The 19451-nt window shown below is 42.9% G+C and overlaps 2 protein-coding genes across 4 annotated transcripts; one reads left to right on the top strand and one right to left on the bottom strand.

Moving 5' to 3' along the window:
- Positions 1-91: 91 nt before the first annotated feature.
- Positions 92-8332, bottom strand: LOC115738786 (DExH-box ATP-dependent RNA helicase DExH12-like). Of its 2 annotated transcripts, none has more exons than XM_030671523.2 (4): positions 8115-8332; positions 4927-7949; positions 3578-3967; positions 92-3481 (listed from the first exon to the last, which is right to left on the bottom strand). In XM_030671523.2, exons 2-4 carry the CDS (start codon positions 7876-7878, stop codon positions 302-304), a joined length of 6522 nt encoding a protein of 2173 aa, XP_030527383.2. In that variant the 5' UTR covers positions 7879-7949; positions 8115-8332; the 3' UTR covers positions 92-301. The 2 variants fall into 2 exon arrangements, with proteins under 2 accessions (XP_030527383.2, XP_030527384.2); XM_030671524.2 differs by having other exon boundaries at positions 4927-7917; positions 8106-8332.
- A 3181-nt stretch (positions 8333-11513) lies between these two features.
- LOC115738787 (chlorophyll a-b binding protein 7, chloroplastic) lies at positions 11514-16478 on the top strand. 2 transcript variants are annotated; one of them, XM_048275189.1, is made up of 7 exons: positions 11514-11784; positions 11879-12045; positions 13572-13665; positions 13702-13718; positions 14090-14222; positions 15156-15248; positions 16051-16478. In XM_048275189.1, the coding sequence occupies exons 1-7, from the start codon at positions 11626-11628 to the stop codon at positions 16351-16353; spliced, it is 966 nt and encodes a 321-aa protein (XP_048131146.1). In that variant the 5' UTR covers positions 11514-11625; the 3' UTR covers positions 16354-16478. The 2 variants fall into 2 exon arrangements, with proteins under 2 accessions (XP_048131146.1, XP_030527385.1); XM_030671525.2 differs by having other exon boundaries at positions 13572-13718.
- Positions 16479-19451: the final 2973 nt, after the last annotated feature.

Genomic DNA, 19451 nt, shown 5'->3' on the forward strand with positions numbered 1-19451 from the left:
CCTACAATGGATCCAACATTTTCTTGCTCAAAATCCAATGGACACGGCCACGTATCGATGCCGGCTAATCCCAAAAGACGAAGAATCCGAAAGGCAAGACGCGAGACCTTCAAATGTATAGAACTGGCTGATCAAAATTATCCATATGGGTAAACAGATGCAACTACGATGATAACGATACAAGCTAATGAGTTCGAGATCATGCCATGGATACAATCATAATGCCAAAACAAAAGAAGTTCCAAGGGACCCGAAAAAAGAGAAAAAATAAAGGACCACTGATCATCTTTCTACTCGGTCCTCACTCTTCATCAGCAGCCATTGGTTCACCTACGTCGACCGTGAAATTGTACTCCTGGTCGCAGCCCAGGTACGAGTCGCACATGAAGTACAAGCTGTACGTCTTCTTTCCGGCTTCTGGAGGAGCGGTGAATTCGAGCTTAACCTTGGACTTCCTCTGAAGGGACACCCTCTTGATGGCAAGCAACTGGTTGGTCCTCGTGTCACCAACGACGAGCCACCACCCTTCTTCCTTGGCTTTGGGATACCTAGGGGCATCGACTGGGCCCACCTCAGTTCTCCCCTCCATGTCCCTTTCGAGCGTCACTTGCAGCGTTATGTCGTCCCCAGCACCAACACTGTCGTCATTGAGTACCTCATAGGTGAGGTCAATGTTGGGGAAACGGTTGCAAAACCTTGCAATGTCCAGCAGCTGGGAGTCCGACATCTGAAGTAGCTCTTGCCTCTCCACATCTTCCATCTCCAGCAGATCAAACACGGTCTCTATAGTCTTCCCAGGGTTCTCCAGGCATTTCTTGGCCAGATCCTTGGTGAAATGCGGGAGCTGTAGAAGCATCGAATCGCGCTCCCACATGCCTTGTGTCACCATCTGGCTTACTTCCATTGCAAGAAGCGCAAGGCTCAGCCACCCACTACTTGATATAACATCCACCATCGCCTGAAGCAACCTGCTAGCAGAAAGGAGGACCTCCCGTTGATCCGACGCCAAATTGCCACCCAGAGGCTGCCTCGAGAAGTGGGCCTGAAGCAAGGCGTTGGCCTTCATATGTGGGTCCGTGGCTTTGGGGTTTTCAAAGGAAAACCTCTGGTGGTGAATAAGCCTCCGAACAGCATCCTCCTCTCCCGGTCGAATGGGGAGTTGTGCATATTCTGAAGCAGACGACAGAATCTCCAGAAGACCCTTCATCTTTGTTTTAGAAGTCAAGGAAGTACTGAACCGCTCAATTGTAGTATAACTGATATAGTAGTATGATGCTATCATGCCAAGATTTAAAGGAGAAAGGTCCGTATCATCCTCAACAAGGACACATTTACTAGCTTCCAGGTCGTTCAAAGTATTCTCCACAAGCTCGGAGAGGTGATCGGACAGATGCCTATGGCTCACCCCCTGTAGATTGTAGTAATTTGGGTTTTGCGTCAGCCTCCTGTACATGAAAGTCCAAGTCAGGTAATCCACGGCATCCTGCTTGTTCTCAATAACTCCTGCAACAATTTCTGAGTTCAGATTATCGTGCAGGAAGTGCTGCAAATGGCTCTCCACAGGGAAAGCCTCGTACAAGAATTTCTTGTAGTACTCCTTCCGAGGCGCATGGCAAAGGATAACACATTTTCCGGAATTATCTATCAATGGCCGGCTAGCACGACCCATCATCTGCAAAAGATCTGTGACAGGGTAATCTGTGTGTGCGTTCTCCCGCCCATCATAGTATTGTGTTCCCATGACCACTACCAAGTACGCTGATAAGGGCACTCCCCAACACATGGAACTGCTCATGACACAAACCTGAAGACGACCAGCTTCAAAGAGCTTTGTGACCACCTGTTGGTCAAGACTAGACAACCCCTCGTGCAAATAGCCAACCCCATGTCGCAAGGTGGTCCTCAACGTTTCTTCACTAATGCTGTCAATAAAAGTCTCCACATCTTCAAAGGAGCAAAGTAAAAATGGAGGATTGTCCCCCCCTTCTGCACTTGAATAAGTCATCAAGTCCACCGCAGTAAGTCGGACATGCTTTCTCGTGGGAACAAACACTAGAGCAGGCTTCCCATTCTTGGCATGCTGTACAATTGCTGTGTATGTCGGTTTCGTCATTGCTTGCATCCTTGCCTCAAAATTAGCAATGTCCACTCCTTGGATGTGAATCTCCAAGGGAGCAGGGCGGACATTGGGTGGGAAGTTGAAAAGACCATGGGAAGTGGCGCCAATCCATTCACCAAGATCCTTTGCATTCGCGAGTGAAGTAGACAGAGCCACAATTCGAATCTTGTTCTCCAGACTTGCTATATATCTCATCCTAGAGACGACCACCTCCAATACCGGACCACCTTGACCCCCAATCAAGTGGAGTTCGTCAATTATAAAAAGACTAACCTGTTGAACATGCTTCCGCTGCTTCCATCTACGAGATAAGGCATCCCACTTCTCTGGAGTGCTGATGATAATCTGACCCTTCTCAAGCAATTTCAAGTCTGTTGCAGTTTCCCCAGTTAGTTCAACCACCTTCATCCCAAGACCATCCCTCCCAAACTTGCTATTCCAATCTCGGAAGCGTTCTTTGGCCAGAGCTTCCATAGGAGCAATATAAACAACACGCATGATACTATCAGGTCCTTTCTGGTGATTTCTTAAGATAGCAAACTCTGCACATATGGTCTTTCCACTCCCAGTCGGGGCAGCAACAAGGACATTGTCATCTGTGTTGTAGAGCACGGTGAAGACCTGAGTTTGAACAGGATTGAAATTCTTGAAGTCCTTATACAAGGCTTCATACGATGGGTTTCTTAAAGCAGTCACAGGCAGTGGTTGTAAGTCCAGTAACTCTGTTGGTGGAGGATACTTTTCCGGTAAAATAAGATGCCTGAAGGAAACAGGCAAAACAGTTTGTGACCCCAGCCACCTATCTGACACAACACGAATGAAGTACTGAGGTGGCAAAGGTTCATAGATTGGAACCGTGAAATTCAGAGTGTGGTCTTCATCAATGTACTGCTTCTTCAGCATAAAGTATTCATGATGAAGAATGTATTCTCCATCATTGTCCTCCACAATCACCCAAAATGGTTCCACATACCCATGAACTTTGTCCTCCCACTGAAAGTCTGGTGTAATTGCGAGTTCAACTCTCAAGACAGATCGAGTAATTGGCAGAACATGTGCTGCAAGGTTCAATTTTGGGAATTGGTGGATAAACTTATGCAACATTCTTCCCTGCTTTGGTGCACGAATTAGCTCTCCTAACTCTTGCGAAGAGAGGTCATAGTACCTTTCCCAGGCTAAATCCTTCTTCTCCAACTTTGAAAGAATCTCATTAGGAATCCCAGCAAATTGACGAAGTGGTGTTTGGACACTCCACATCCTCCTGTTGACCATTTTGCAGAGGTTCAGAGCCTTCTCAGCCAACTGTGCCCATCCCCTTTTAAGGACAATCTCAAAAAGAGATCGCAGAAGACGTCCAGCACTCTAACAAAAAATAAATAAACAAATTAGTGAAGATTCGAATGATGCTACAGTAAGCAAGATATAATCAAGATGACGGAAATTAAGAGGAAAATGTACCTGAGTTATGAAAACCATATCTGAAGTCAATGAAAGCCCTTCAAGCTTTAGCTGAGATATGTATGCTTGAAGCAAGACATTGATCTTGGCACTAGGCTCCTCCAGACTTTCTTTCACAGGTATGGGAACTCGATCCAAAAGCTTCGCTAGCTCCATCTTCTCATCCTGTCTCACTGTCACATACTTAAATTCTTCACTCAGTGAGAACAACCGACATAACTCAATATCCCCCATTGTCGGCTTCAAGTGTTCATTATACGTGGATATTGTCCCATGTGTTATGTAATAGTAACTAGCTATGCGACCCAAGTCAGTAACCTGGAAGTATCCGCTTTTCCTATCATACTTGACCAAATTATTCCTATCCAGGATGCTAGCAGCAGTATGAATCTGCACCAAAAACAGAAAATACAATATAAATAAGCGAAACGAGAGACTAAATGCTCATGTTCGCCGCACACCCTAAAAACATAAATAAACAGCATATCTGGGTTACTATGAACGGGGAAAGAAAAGATCTTAAAAACCAGTAAAATTGAAAATCATATAACACACAGGAGAGGCACATTCCAACAACTCAGTTCTTAATCCTTGCACAGAGAAATAGAAGCATATGTGCCACGCTGATCCATATTAAAGCAAAACAGGAGAAACATTCCCCGCTATCCACCACTTTAGAACCATTACCCTCGCTTAAGACCGTAAATCACCTCTTTAAAAATACCCCAATATCCAAGCAGAAAGAATCAGAGTTCCGACAAACCCATGCATATTGAATGATTAATGGCATTCTAAAATTTATATGCAGTTTCATAGCGTGCCATTGAAGTGACATCAAATTCATGACAGTAAAATTAAATCTGGCTTCATTCACTCCAGGCACATATTCTACACTGAAAAAACTTTTACTTCCTGAAGAAAAGTGGAACAGACAGATAAAACCGGAGAGATTCCTCCATCTTCCATCTTCCTCTTCAGATGATACTTAATTCTCCGTTAGAGCCACTATTCCTTCTATTCGCATGTATTTCAATAAATAAACTTTCCATCTAGCACCATAAAGCGTAAGAACAACAAGAATAAAACGAGATCAAACAGTTTTTTGTCCTAAGAACATCTGACAACGCATTCTACCTTGTTATGAACTACTCCAAAACCAACACAAAAAGAACTAGCATAATTAAACTGAATGAGAAAAGATCTAAAAATACCAGAAAGGACAAGAACATCTAAAACTCAAAAGTTTGTTGAACAATGAAATACGAAGTGGAAAGGACACCACGTCTACTACATTTGAGAATGCATCCACATAGATAATCTCAAACATTTAAAATCATGATAATTCTTACCAAATCAGCCCTTCTCTCCTCCAGCGTAATATCATTAGTGAGAACATCTGGCGCTAGACCATATAGTGTAGGATTCCGCAGCATACGGATATACAAGTATGTGTAGCCAATCCAGTTGCATGCTTCTCTAGCATTCTGAACAGTCCCAAGAACAATTTCGGCATTCAACTGATCAGCCAATTTGGAGACAAACTGACTTTCTATAGGTAGCTGCTGATTCATCAAAGACAGATAGTATTGTAGTTCACTATGGCCAGTGATGATTATTCCTTCACCGCAGGTATCGTACTGAGGTCGTCCTGCTCGACCCAGCATCTGCATAACATCCAGCGGACTCAATTCGGTCCATGCTCCCTTCTCTGGATTGTATATCTGTGTTCCCTTGATGATCACAGTGTGTGCAGGTAAGTTGACACCCCAAGCAAGAGTTGCTGTTGAAACCAAAACCTGCACATGACCATCAGCGAAGAGATCCTCAACAAGTTGCCTATCTGCCCTCGCCATGCCAGCATGATGAATGGCAAAACCGTAAGGCAGGAGGTCCTTAAGATCATTGCTCTTGACGATGTCAGTGTGACTTTGTAGAATTTCGCGGCTCACACCATCCTCTTTCAAGAATCTACCAAGAGTATCATTAGCGAGTGCAGAATCTCTTATAGCTCGAGCAGTTTTGGCTGTTTCCTTCCTGGAGTGGACAAAAATAAGAACTTGATGCTTCCCTGCCGCAGCTACTACCTTTTCATAGCACACGTCATTCATCAACTGAAACCTCTGCAGCGGCTTCCTGACTGTTATTCCGATATACTGCTGGGAAAGAGGGACAGGTCTGTAACTATTATCAAAATAAAATAGTCCGTTGTTAACATCTACATGCAAGAACAACGCAACATCCTCATAATTGGGCAATGTAGCTGACAATCCCACCAATCGAATGTGCTCTTTTGTGGTTTCAATTTGTCTGACAGTTCTGGCAACAATGCTCTCAAGTACGGGTCCTCTATTATCATGGAGGAGATGAATCTCATCAATGATCAAAAGCTTCACAAGCTGCGTGTAGGTACGATCTCCCGATTTTCGAGTAATGATATCCCACTTCTCAGGGGTCGTGACGATGATCTGAGTCTCTTCGATTTGCTGACGAGTCAATGACTGGTCACCACTCAACTCCCTCACCTTGACATCATACTCTTGCAAACGGTTAGACAGATTACCAACAACTTCGGCAACAAGTGCTTTCATAGGTGCCACATAAACAATCTTATAGTTGCTGTGATTAAATGATCCATCTGGATTCCTGTTCAAAGCGATTTGCTGGAGTATGGTCAGCACGGCTACATTAGTTTTCCCAGCTCCAGTAGGAGCACACAAGAGGATGTTCTCTGCACTAAAAAGAGCAGTCTCGTAGACTTTGCTTTGAACACGGTTCAGCTGTTGCATCCCTTTGAAAGCAGGTTGTGCCCAATCAGGCAAGGCAGATATTTTAACAAGCTTCTCATTGGGATCTGGTTTAGCTTTCAACACTGGCACATGAACTTCTTCATATCCTTTGCTGAGATGCTTGAAGGAGCCAACAGGAAGATCGGTCCTTCTATTTGCCATCAAAAGGCCACCTTGCTCAAAAGCAAGGTTGTCGAGGTCGAGTAACTGACGCTGTCCCTTTAACCAACTACCTTCCGCATCCCTATCAACCATACCTCTCCGACCTGTATCTTCATCTCCAGCACTCTCATCCTTCAAACGACGAGCCTCTTCCCTAATACTCTTCTCCAAATTCTTTTGCCTCTCTTTTGCAGTAGCTCTTGTGGCATGCAACTGTTCCACTATTGCAGCCAACTCCGGTCCCAAACCCATCATTTCTTCTTCAATCTTCTTCCGGTCATCTTGGTCTTCAGCCCTAGCCAAACGGGTGCACCAGACGATCTTCAACCTATTCCGCAATAAAAACTTAATGAGTCTGAACTTATCAAACTGAAGATGCAACAATAGCTTGGTCTCAACCTCCCTAGCATCCCCTTCAGCAAGTATCTTCAGCACCTCCTCTGCAAGCTTCTGACACTGCTGGGGATCAATCTGCTGTTCATAAGCCTGAGAAATCTTTCTTTGAAGCCAATAAGCATCAATGTCCTGAACATTCAAGCTCATGCCCTCACTAGCTTCCTGCATATCATCATCATCTATCCCAGCACCCATCTGCATGGCCGAAGAACTGTTTGGTTCTGCAACATCTTCGTCCTCCTCTTCGTCCTCCTGGACCATATCGAGATCACTCTCCTCGTCGTCATCTTCATTCTCTTCAAACTCAACTGCAACACCCACATCATCATCAAGTGCCTCATCCCCATTAGCCACAGCAGACCCAGCGGCATCACTCGTGTCTTGGTAATCAGTGATAAGCCTCCCAATTGAAACGAGCTGATCAAAAACAGGGTTTGGAATAGGGTTCAACAACTTCTCAATCTCCTTCTTCTTATCAGGATTTTTGAACGTATCATTCTTCAACACGGCCAAAATTTCATCTGCTGCACCACTAACTATATTCAATGGCTGCCCACCCAACTGCTGCTGAATAACACTGAGCATCGCCTCGTATGCAGCCCTAGTCTCTTTCGTCTTCGGCTGGTAAACCCCTTCTTCCGTAGAGGTCAACACGCTCTCCTCTCGAAGCCGGCGCCTCTTGGCCTGCCTAGGGGCGGGCTCCGAGAGCGAGTCCCGCTCCTTCTTCTTCCTCTTAGCCTTCTGGAGCTTCTCATCGAGCTCCGGGGGCCTACCTCGGTACGCCCGGTCGCCGAAGCTCCTAGGATCGATCTTCCCCCACAGAGACTCGGGCTCGCCGGTGGGCTCATGGGTGTCGCGGGGCCGCGTATCGGTCGTCAAGACCAGACTCGAGTTGGCCCTGTACTCGTACTGCTTGAAGCGAGCGTGCGCCTCGGCACCTCCTCCCAGATGCGCCATGGCTCAAAACGGCTCGGCAAGAACCAGCCCTCCAAAACCCTAGTTCCACGGAAACAGAGAGCTTTCAGGTTCTCAGGAACGACCAACAAATGAACTTCCCAATCAACGCAATACCACTCCTAGGGTTCGACCAAATGAACTACTTCACAATCGATACAGAGACGCAAACAGGCACGGCAAAGGCGAAACACACGCACGCTACGAAGATTGGAGAACAAAGTACTTACAGAGATAACGGCGATTTGAGCGGCAAACCGAGAGAGCTCTTCCTCCAACAAATCCCTTCGTCGCTTGACACGAGAAGAGAGAGTGACTTCTGAACCGGAGAGGCTGAATTTATACGCGGACGCCGGTGAAATCATAACGAAGCACCGCCATTCCTCACTTCACTGGACCTGAAGGAGGCTCGCGAGGGCCTAAAAGAGGCGGTCCTTTTTCGTCGCTCCGGCCTGATTGTCTTCGTGGACCGGTCTGTTACCGAGCCGTGGGTTCGAGCGTTATTACCTTATTAGACCGATCTGTCCTCTTCCGGGCAAAATGCCCACGCTTGCTTAAAAATAAAATAACGATTGTTTATTGCGGGCAAAATACTTAATTAACTGCAAACATAATTAACATGTTACCGGTAAATTTCTTCCAAGTCAATTCAATATTAACCTCCCTTAATTCAAGATAAGAATAATGCTTTCTCCTTTTCAAATTAGCGGATTCATTCTCCTTTCCAATTGATCGTAAACAATTTTTCATTGAGTGATCATTCTCAACAAACCAAATATGTGAAAGTTTGAAAAGCTAATTTGCAAAAAAAATTTCTTTCACTCAAACGAACACACTCCTAATTCATTTTCTAAAAGTAAAACTAGCACAAATCTTATATTTTTTTTCGTTTCTTTATTGCAATTTTCTCATACTTTGTGCACACGTAAGTCTTGACTTTTCTTTTTGACTTTTTTGGCTAGTCAATACTGAAAGAAGACCACGGCCTACAACAGATATTCCAGCTTGATCACCAAGCAAACAAATCAATAATGAGTCAAGCATTTGCCACATGTGAACCTAACCTTTTTCTGTTTTTCTGAATACGAGAGGTTTTAGGGTTTGTACGTTTGAAGACAAACTGTCTTCGGATGGTAAAATTTCATAAAAGGGCCTCAAGTGTCCTAAACAATAATACAAAGTGCCTTTTTTGTTTCGAAAAATAACATGGTGAGGAATATTATCGTCTTTTTACATTTTATAATTTTTGTCTTTTTTTTTCCTTTTCCTTTTCTTTTTTTTCTTTTTTCTTTCCTTTTCCATTTTTCTCTTCCACCTCGCCTTGCCGGTGGCCTTGCCTCACGGCTGCCGGCGAGGGGTTTGAGCCGCTTTCTCGACGAGGGCGTTGAGGCTTCGTCGTGTGGGTGCCAAGAACTTGTGCGGCTTGAAGAGTAACCCGTGGAACTTGGAATTGGGCTTGAGGATTGAAGAAGACGAAAAATAAGTGGAAGGGACATTGGGGACATAATTTCTCGAGGGGATTTGTGACATCCCATGGAGGGGGTGGTACTCCTTATTTCACATTAGCTAGAGAGGGAGTCTTGGGCTAAGTTTATAAGGGTTGGGGGCTCTTTAGGTTGCATGAGGCTTTTTTTGGGCCGAGTGCCCAAAGAAACAAAACCGTACGGCTTGCAAAGCCCAAGGTGGATAATATCGTACAAGTGGGACCCCCGGGCGTTATAGTTGGCATCAGAGCCGACTCTCGACGGGACAGTGAGTGGAGAGCGGTGGGTGCTCGCTAGTGCCGCCGAGGGGGGGAGTATGTAACATCCCATGGAGGGGGCCTAGTGTGGCCATAGCAGTGGGTGCTCCCCTTGGGCTAATTTATAAGGGTTGGGGGCTCTTTGGCAGTGGGTGCTCACTAGTGCCGCTGAGGGCCTCAATGGGTGCTCTCTAGTGCAGGTGATGGGGGAAGTATGTAACATCCCATAAAGGGGGTGGTACTCCTTGTTCTACATTGCCTACAGAGGGAGTCTTGAGCTAATTTATAAGGTTTTATGGGCTGAGTGCCCAAAGAAACAAAATCGTGCGGGTTGCAAAGCCCAAAACGAATAATATCGTCCAAGCGGGACCCCCGGGCATTACGAGATTGGTGAGATGGGTTTGGGCTTTTGCAAGCGAGATCTTTGGTATTCGGCCACACCCTGAAGTCGGCCATCGCCGGCGAGATCTTTTGAATTCTCCTTGGAGAACTCCCTCGCTTGTGACCGGCGAGGACTCCCAGCCCATGAACACCAGCGAGGTAAGGTGGAAGAGACAAAAGGAAAAAGGAAAATAACAAAAACAAAAAAAAAATCAGAAAAAGCGAAATGGCGAAAACACCCATGTTGAAGTCCTTTTTTGAAACAAAAATAGTACTTCATGCCCTTATTTAACAATATCCATTTCAAGCCCTTAATTGAGAAAACGAGAGCACTCGATGTCCTTTTTTGAAATTTTCCCTTTTCAAAAAATTGTTTTTTGACTTTTTGATAATTGAATAACGGAAAATTAATCGATTTAGCGCTCTGTGATTTAAGTGGGGGGCCCCGACGGTGGGTTGCTGGGCTAGTCCCCCTCCGGGTATAATCCTTGGTTGGCCCTCGGGCCGGACACCGGGCGAAGCCCGGTGAAACCGGTGGATCCTGGACTATAAAAAAAAAAAAACTAATCGATTTATTGAAAATGTTTTACATAAGCTAAAAATGAAAAAGTTTGATCGAGGAAAAACAACTTTCCCTCTTGGCATAAAGGAAATCGCTTCCCTTAAATCATCAAACAAAAATAAATTAACCATTTTTCTTGAAAATGATTTCCACGGTTACTCGATCATGAAGTTTTAAGTGACAACTAACGCATCATCAATTTTGTAATCATGTTACAGTTTTAGCAACACCAAAAAAAACCACAATGTTGGACAACGCAACAATTTAAAAACTAATTATATAGACGACACGTGTTGGATGAAAAAACATATTGATCTTTCTTATTCGAAAAAATACAGCGTTAATGAATCCCCTTAGATACCGTTATATAGTTTATAAAAGACAGAAATTTGGAGATGACGTCGGAATGATTCGAAAGCTTACGGACCTACCGTCGCCTATGTCGTGAAATTATGCCATTTATCTCGTCGCGTGATAGTCACAAAAACAAAGCAAAGTGCCGTGCGGCGAATGCAAGAACGAACATTCTCGCAGCTCCAACTTTAGTTGTTACTTACGTATGATGAACATGGAATAGCCCGAAACATTAGCTGTATATAAGCAAGATAAAAGTCTAGTTAATTGAGAATTTCTTAATCGTTTACTCACTAAGCGATCCTTACAAAAATTAATTGCAATGATCATCTAAAGGATTTCATCATCAGATTTTATTTTGTGCCACTGAAGAAAATGGTGTTCTAAAATCTCCAAAACCGTACATAAATAAGCCCACACTTATGTTGCCAATCGAAATATACCCTGTATGGTTTGTTCCTCTTGTTAGGGATCAAATTGCAATAGAACAAAAGTATGTGGATGAAATTCAGCAAAACAAAATTTAAAGGGACTAAAGTGGACATTATATAAAAGTGTAAGGACCACTTAAAGATCGTCATAGGTCAAATTGACTACCGGGGAGCGTTGGTGCGTTGCATCCTGCTCTTCTACACCACAAAAACCATCATCGAGATCCTTCCCGGTTCTCTTCCCGCGCCACATCGAAGCGAAACCTCGCCGACCAACCTCCATGGCCGTGCTTCGATCCCCTGTTTCGCCTCCTTCTCTAGCGTCCTCCTTCGCTTTCGCGTCACCTCCACACGCACTGCCCGCTCATCTGGCTCCTCCGAGGTGGCGATGGACGCGGCTCCCCAAGTCTGCCTCCGTCTGCAAAGCGTCGTGGCAAGAGGTAATTACCCGATTTCGCGACTCTTTTTCCTTGTGGACGGAAATGGCGTTGATAGCTCACTTTTCCTTGGTCCGTCGGCGATGCGATGTTGAAGCTCGCCGGCGTTTTGGTGTTCTCGGCGATTCCTTTTACGGCGGTGAAGGCGATCGCCAACAGTCCGTTGGGGGAATCGTTGCAGAGACGGATGGAGGAGAGGAAGAAGTTCGCGGTTGAGAACTCGTCGCAGTTCCGGGCGCTCGCTGAGAAGGCGAGGAAAGAGAGGTAATCCTCCACGGTAAGCCGGTGATTTCCCCTGTTTTCAGTTCTTGTTCGTGGAAGATTGCCATATAGATGCTGAGATCTTTGTCCTCGATTTTGAATGACTATGGATACGTTGGAACTGTCTATGGAAATTTTCGAATGCGTGATTTCTTTTCATGGTTGCATTTACTGGCATCTGGTTTTGGATTTTACCAGTAATTGAAAGTGAAGCAGTTAGCATCAAGCACGTATATGAGTATTCTTAAATGAAAATGGAAAGCATGAGCAGTAGAGAAGCATCTTGCAACATGTGCTTAGCAATTTCTATAAATAACCCGGATCGACGACGCTACATTTCAATTGTCTTTCATGTTTTGGAGCTGGCATATTGAGCTCAGGTTGTTTGCTTTGTTACATTTTTAGAATCAATCACTAGAGGAATTTGAGAGCGATTCCTTCCTTTTATGGCTCCAATTACCTTCAAATAGACTGAGGAAATTATCAGAACGAGGAAGCCATGATGCTATAGTTGCTGAATCCATAGATACAGTTAATGCTTCTCTATACTGCAATATAGCCCCTTCTGCTGTGCTCCTCCCACGACAAATGCATCTCTTGGCACGGTTCAAAATTTGAAATACTACATTTCCCGAAGACTTGCTTCTATGGGACTAAGCTTTTTGTAGTTGTTAATTGAGGCTTGTGAGAGAAAGCTTGCATTCATCCGGCTTTTCTATGTAAATAACTGGAGAAATATCAGTACTAGCACAGGATTATCAGATTCTCCATCGGTATTTGGTGTGTTTCACACATGGTATCTTTGTTCAGCCTTTTCCTGCACAACTCGTATGACTGCCTAATTTACTTGATTCAAGCTGGAGGTTGTTCTTGTTGTAAGCATGAGCTTCATTGCTTTCTTGTGTGTTCTTTATCTCTACATTAACGGCCAGTTAAAAAGGACTTCTTATAGAAGGTAATCAGAGAAAGTGAAAGCAAGCCTACAACTCTGTGATTATCTGAGCGGGCTAGGCCAAATTACATCTTGAGAAGAGTTTTCAACCTTCCTTATGTTTTTAACTACATTTAAACATGCAAATCTTCCTCCATGACTGTAACACCTACATTATAGTTCAGAAAGATCACTTGCCATGTTTTGTGCTTCAAGGTTATTCTTGTATGCATTTTCCAAGATGGTTTATCCTTGACAAGATGTATGAGTTTTGGGTTCGTTTTATAGCTTCCCTTCTCCACTTGCCTATCTGGAATTTGTAAATGAGGCGCATTTACAGAAACATTGAGCAATAGTGGTGCTGTTTTGTAAATTCTTTTTGTACAATAAACTTTCTTAGTCTGCGGTAACTTTTCTGGGCTTACCTTTTTCTCTTTCATTTGCTGACTTAAAGTTGATAGAAATGAGTCATCATATGAGCTCTGATTTTTGAAACTCTACCCTGAACTTGCTTAAAAGTCAAAGTGGACAGATTATATCCTACTAGTTTCTGTATGTGCATACTAAGTTTGGAGTATGTTCTTTTGCTATTTAACAGTCCATGGTACGGAGAAGACCGTCCTCAGTGGCTTGGGCCAATCCCATATGATTATCCAGCATATCTTACTGGTGAATATCCTGGCGATTATGGGTTTGACATTGCAGGTCTTGCCAGGGATCCCACTGCTTTTGAGAAGTACTTCAAGTATGTTACATGATATTTCTGTGTCTTTCTTATGTGATGCCTCTTCATTGGTATTTCTCATGTCTGTCAGGTGGTACTTATAGTATATTTGCAATTCAGTTTTGAAAAGTGACCTTTCTCTCTCTGTACTGTGGAAAACACGAGCCATTATCTCACGAGTAGTGTTTACAGTATCTTGCCTGAGGTCAATCAACTGTCTCACATGTATGAATTGTGATTTTTTAACTAGCTTCTTTGCTCCACATGATTGCAATCCTGAACTTAAGATATAGCAAGCTATTATGTAATCCCTTGTGCCCAAATGAGATGGATGGTTTTGAGATATCATTTGGATTTGTTGTTCCTTTAATGACGCGTTATTTTGTATGCAGCTTCGAGATACTGCATGCACGCTGGGCTATGCTTGCAGCACTTGGTGCTCTTGTTCCTGAAGTATTAGACATAGTGGGAACATTTCACTTTGTAGAACCTGTCTGGTGGCGAGTTGGCTACTCAAAGCTGAAGGTCTGCATTTTCTCTTGGCATAATACTCCCATTTATAATCTATCCATATTTTTACTGGTAAATTCATGATCTTGGCTCCCACCTGTAATCTAGCTTGGTAGAAGTTTAATGAAAAATTAGTGTATTATTTTGATGGCCTACTGACTCTGGATAGAGGCTCCACTGACCATTCTTAGAGTTAAGATGAATAAAAGTATGAGCTACCCTCCCCACCCACCCCTCGCTCTTCTCTAATGCAAATTAAGTCCAAGAGGATCTCTTACTTCTTTGTTTGAAGTTCTACAATCTCCTGCGCCTAGTCTGTGGGATAGAATTGGGATTTACTTCCCCTTGCTTAGAATTTGTGGAGATTCTACCTCCGGGTTTCTTTTGGACCGTGCATGAGGAATGCTTAATCTATGACAGGCTAGTTACATGTTTAGGTTCTTGTTTTATTATATTTATTTGCTGGCATTGACAAAAAAAAGACGATGTAATGTGTCAGCAAAAGTCATTCCTTTTCAGATCATTACGTGATGTCCTTTAGGGTTGCTATTGCTAAATAACTGCTGCTATGCTTTTGCTAGCTCGAGAATCTTTCCTACATTTCCTTGCATGACCTCAGAGTTATATTCTGACTCCCTAGAAGCAGATTATTGTATACCTCATGATAGACACGTAGGATGGAAAGACTGCTGAATCCTGTTCACTCATTTTAGTGAGGTTAGTAGTTTTGTACATGTTTATTGCTGTAATGTCCGTGCTACAATGCTTTGGTTTATCTTATTGTCTGGATCGAAGACATAGATCACCATCATCAATGTGTCATAGATTTTCTAGCAAAGAAGTGGAACATAGTCATTTTTCTGTATGCTTATCTTAATTTCACTTTTGACAGGATGTGCTTGCAGCATATGACTTACGTAGTTTGCCTCACATTTTCATGATACCCAGGGCGATACACTGGACTACTTGGGGATACCCGGACTTCATTTAGCTGGAAGCCAGGGAGTGATAGTGATAGCTATATGCCAGGCCCTTTTAATGGTAAGAACCATATTTAGCCTTGGCCTTTTTTAGCTGCAAGATGTTCTCTGACCCCCGTACTTTTCTTCTTAATACTTATAAGTATTTCTTCTGCAAATATTCTTTATACTGTCATTTGGTGTAACAAGCCTTAGTTGGATAAATTGAAGAGTCAAAAGCTCTTTGTGAAAGTATCTTATGTGATGGATATATTACTTGGAAGTGACGACGTGGTGTAACCAACCAATCACCATTACCCGCATTCTATGAATCTCATCCTATTTTATGCCTTCTATGTATGCTTCTTTTTTTTTTTTTATCAATTACAATCTCGTGGTGTTTCCGTCACATAAAATCACTTTTCCATTCATTTCTGGCAAAAAGAAAAAAAGAAAGATCAGTTATTGCCTTTGTAGGAAACTTGTAACTTTATGGTAGAATAAATTTCGTTCACTCAACTGAGGAGATTTTTTGTTGCATCCATGTCCAGCATAAAGCTTTTTTTTTTTTTTTTTGTGTGTGTGTGTGTGTGGGGGGGGGGGGGGAGGGAAAGTAACATGTAACTTGATCTTATAAGCGTTCATTGCTAACCTCTGGCTTACAATCTAACAACCTACCCGTATTTGTAGGGCTTTCAGCAATTTATAACTGTTAGATATCAACTGTTCTGCGATGTTAATATTCTAATACAAGTTTTGTGGGGTATCATAATTTGTTAGAATTGTTAGGTCAGAGTCATTTTACTGTGTTTAAAAACTCATTGAATTATGTTAAGAACTCAAAGCTTTTACGTTTTAAATGCTCCTACTGCTTGTCTTAATAGGTTGGACCAGAATATGCAAGGTACTGTGGCATTGAAGCTTTGGAGCCTCTAGGAATTTACTTGCCAGGCGATATTAATTATCCTGGTGGAGCCCTTTTTGACCCCTTGAACTTGTCCAAGGACCCCGCGACTTTTGAGGAGCTCAAGGTGAAAGAAATAAAGAACGGGCGCTTGGCTATGGTTGCGTGGTTAGGTTTTTACGTCCAAGCAGCTTTGACAGGTAAAGGCCCCATACAGAACCTGCTCGAGCATATCTCAGATCCATTACGCAATAATCTTTTCTCGGTGCTTAAATGGATGTAAAGCATTAGTCCAACCATGTAAATATCTTGAGATGATACGAGGTCATTGTCTACCGCCTCGTGTATAGAAATGACGAGTTGAGGTTTTCTAGTGGACTTATACTAGCCAGTAAAAGTTTGTTCTCTCTTTTCGGCTACCTGAGCAACTGAATTATCAAAGCTGCTACGGAGGAGCTGGAAGTATCGCAAGAAATCACTTTAGATTTTGCCCAGGTAGAGGGCATTCCGGCAATCGTGAGCTTCTCTTTCCCTGTTCAAATCCTGATATCTTCTTCATATGGCATTGTGCATTAGAATGGCGCGAGGTTGTTGCAGGCATCATTGTAGCAGGTACATGTTCAATTCAAAATGTTGCGCACGTTTGGGTCTTCATCCGCAGTCCACTGAATACATACCACACATGTAAACCATGTTACTTCTTGAATGTTTAGGTAGCAATATAACAGCGTAGGCTTCAGAGTCCCACGACATATGGCATCGATAGTCGGCCACATCCCCACGGGGATCAACGCTTCACGGATCGACATGCCCCGCGGGCACCACTTCATTACTTGTTTTTTACCTAAGGTAGAACTTTCGGATACTCTTAGAGTGCCGAGTGTCGCACTAGCGGAAAACCGCCAACTCTTGTGCTGTCTACGGATTCCATCATTCCCTTATCTTTTAGTCTCCTGAGAGGCTCCAGCTGGTGGAGGAGTGTCGTGAAAGGATAGTTTAGAGAGAATCCACAAAGCTGGTTGGTATATGGGCCCAGAATGTGAACTATAACCAGTCACCACCTTCTTCTTTTGAGTGGGCCACATCAGTTCCATGAAACCTAATCACCACCTCAACCTGCGTACCCAACCATCCGGTTTGCCCTCTTTATTTCTCCCCATTTTCGACGTTTCCCACGACCCCTCCCTTAAGTCGTCCCCAATATGCCGATGCTTCGCCTCGGCTATCGTCCTCGTCACTCGATAATTACTCATTATTAACAATCTGATGCGCAAGAAGCCAGATAGCTCTTGTTGCCAACCTCATCTCGTTCTCACTTCTGATGTTCGGCATGCTCACGGCGGGAAGGATGACGGTTCCACAAGGCCTCTCCAGGCCCCTCTCCACTTAATAGCTCAATACATCCAAGTGGAGCAAGGACGAGACACTTAAACTTTGTGTCGCCCCAAATTTGCAAAATCAAAAGTAGAAGACGGAATGCCTCTGCTTTGTCTTTTGTGTGCCGAATAGCTCGATAGGGATTGAGAACGAAATCGAAGGAAAAAAGCTTCGCCCTACGATCCAAACATGGAATTCTTGGCACCGCCGGGAGAAAAAACAAAAAAGAAGAGTGACGAGGGAAGAAACAGATCGTTCCCCTCATAATGAAACTTCTTTTTGTCCTTTTATCCTTTCCGTAAAAGTCCACGTAAACGACCAATGGGAAGAATTTACGGCTCGGGCAACAAAGAAAAGATCACAAATCAGTTTTGGTCGGGAAAGAAGCGGAGCTTTTTCACGGTCCCGGTCTTGGTATTTGACGAGGTTGTTCGAGCTGCTAATTTGACTTTGTCTTCTCCCCGTACCCGCGCCCGCCGCGCATCCTCAAGGGAAGGAGCGACATCTGTTTTATTCGTTTAGTCAATTCTTTTAATTTTTTATTTTTTTCTTTACGTCTCATCCAAAGACATTTGGTTTCAAGAGGATCTCCCGTCCCAACTTCATTCTCATATTCCATATGTACGAGTTCCTGCCGCCCCGAATGAGTATTATTAGTCAAGTCTCTCCGTCATTAAACCCCGATCAAATTCAGCCGATGCGGCCTTTGGATGATGCCAAAATATCATGCGGATAAAGTATGCCAATGCGCAATTGGACATTGGTGGAAAAATTCATCTCTGATGTAAAAACGAAGGTTAGCTAATGTATAACGCACAATTGGAGAAAAATTATTCACGTCACATTTACGACGTGCCCCCACGGTCTTATCGGTTGAATTCGGTCGGATATGGTGTCAGAAATGCTTGATTAGGAAATTTATAAATGCAAATGGATTTAATTAGACAGAATAAAGTACATGAACACACATCTTATTAAACCCTAGTGGGTTTTCAATTTTTCGCCACAGGAGGTAGTGTTAGTAATTAATGTTTCAAAACACAAAAGTAAATAATATTTGAGAGCAAGAAAAAGTATGCTGTCTTGTGAGATTCCCCTTATATTTTGTTGGTGCTCGAAGAGATCACGTATAGTAAATCGATAAGCATTGCTAATCGGACACAATAAAGTAATTAGTAATTTTTAGTATACGGAAGCCTATAAGGTTTCGAAGAAGTAAACTACCCATTTGAAACGGCAAACATTAAGAAGGGAATTTATTTCTACGCTTATGATCTCTCTATATTGTGAATACATCTAAATTTAAATTAAATTTCTGCAGTACTATGGAATTCAATTTTACTTTGTAAAGTAATTGAAAACATGTGCCGCCTTTATTAGAAATTTATCCTCCATCTCTTTCGCGTGAATACATAGCCGCGTTCACCTTTTTCCAAATGCACCATGTTCAACACACCTACCATGGAATTACTAGCAAATGCGTATTGATGTGACTCAAGGTCGATTAAGAAACTCCGTTGAAAATTAGTAAGGTGAATCACATTTAGGCTTCATTTGTTTAGCGAAAAACGATGACTTGTATCGGTTGAAATAATTAACCAATAAAAGGTATTTTCGTTATCGATAATAATTTATATCGAAATATATTCGTAAACAATAAATACATTATTTATTTTTTTATTATTAGTGATATAAATAATAATTTTTTTAAAAAATATATATCTTTTAACTCGTTCATTCTTTCGTGGAGTTCAGTCTTTTCCAAATCACGATGGGAGGACGGCATCACATGTTGAATAAGATAACGACGAAGCATTGGAGAGGAAAATAAAAATGACGTGTTCCACATTGCCGACTCAGTCAAGACATCGCATCAAAGGTGACACCGGTGATGACGCACGTCGATGACTAAATTAATCAGTGTTCTTCCCGAAGAAGATAACCCTGTTTGACCGTTCCAAAAAGTGTTGATTTCAAATCGATGAAAATTTTGGAACAACTATG

Source organism: Rhodamnia argentea, chromosome 2 (genome assembly GCF_020921035.1).
Source record: "Rhodamnia argentea isolate NSW1041297 chromosome 2, ASM2092103v1, whole genome shotgun sequence".
Classification (NCBI taxonomy): domain Eukaryota; kingdom Viridiplantae; phylum Streptophyta; class Magnoliopsida; order Myrtales; family Myrtaceae; genus Rhodamnia; species Rhodamnia argentea.

What these genes read in the sequence shown, in the direction of transcription:
- LOC115738787 (XM_030671525.2), top strand. Translation starts at nt 11,626, where the DNA reads ATGGCCGTGCTTCGATCCCCTGTTTCGCCTCCTTCTCTAGCGTCCTCC. An exon ending in GAGAAGGCGAGGAAAGAGAG is followed by an intron (nt 12,046 to 13,571) that starts GTAATCCTCCAC and finishes GCTATTTAACAG; the next exon opens with TCCATGGTACGGAGAAGACC. An exon ending in GCTTTTGAGAAGTACTTCAA is followed by an intron (nt 13,719 to 14,089) that starts GTATGTTACATG and finishes TTTTGTATGCAG; the next exon opens with CTTCGAGATACTGCATGCAC.
- LOC115738786 (XM_030671523.2), bottom strand. Translation starts at nt 7,878, where the DNA reads ATGGCGCATCTGGGAGGAGGTGCCGAGGCGCACGCTCGCTTCAAGCAG. An exon ending in AGGAGAGAAGGGCTGATTTG is followed by an intron (nt 3,968 to 4,926) that starts GTAAGAATTATC and finishes TTTTTGGTGCAG; the next exon opens with ATTCATACTGCTGCTAGCAT. An exon ending in ATATGGTTTTCATAACTCAG is followed by an intron (nt 3,482 to 3,577) that starts GTACATTTTCCT and finishes ATTTTTTGTTAG; the next exon opens with AGTGCTGGACGTCTTCTGCG.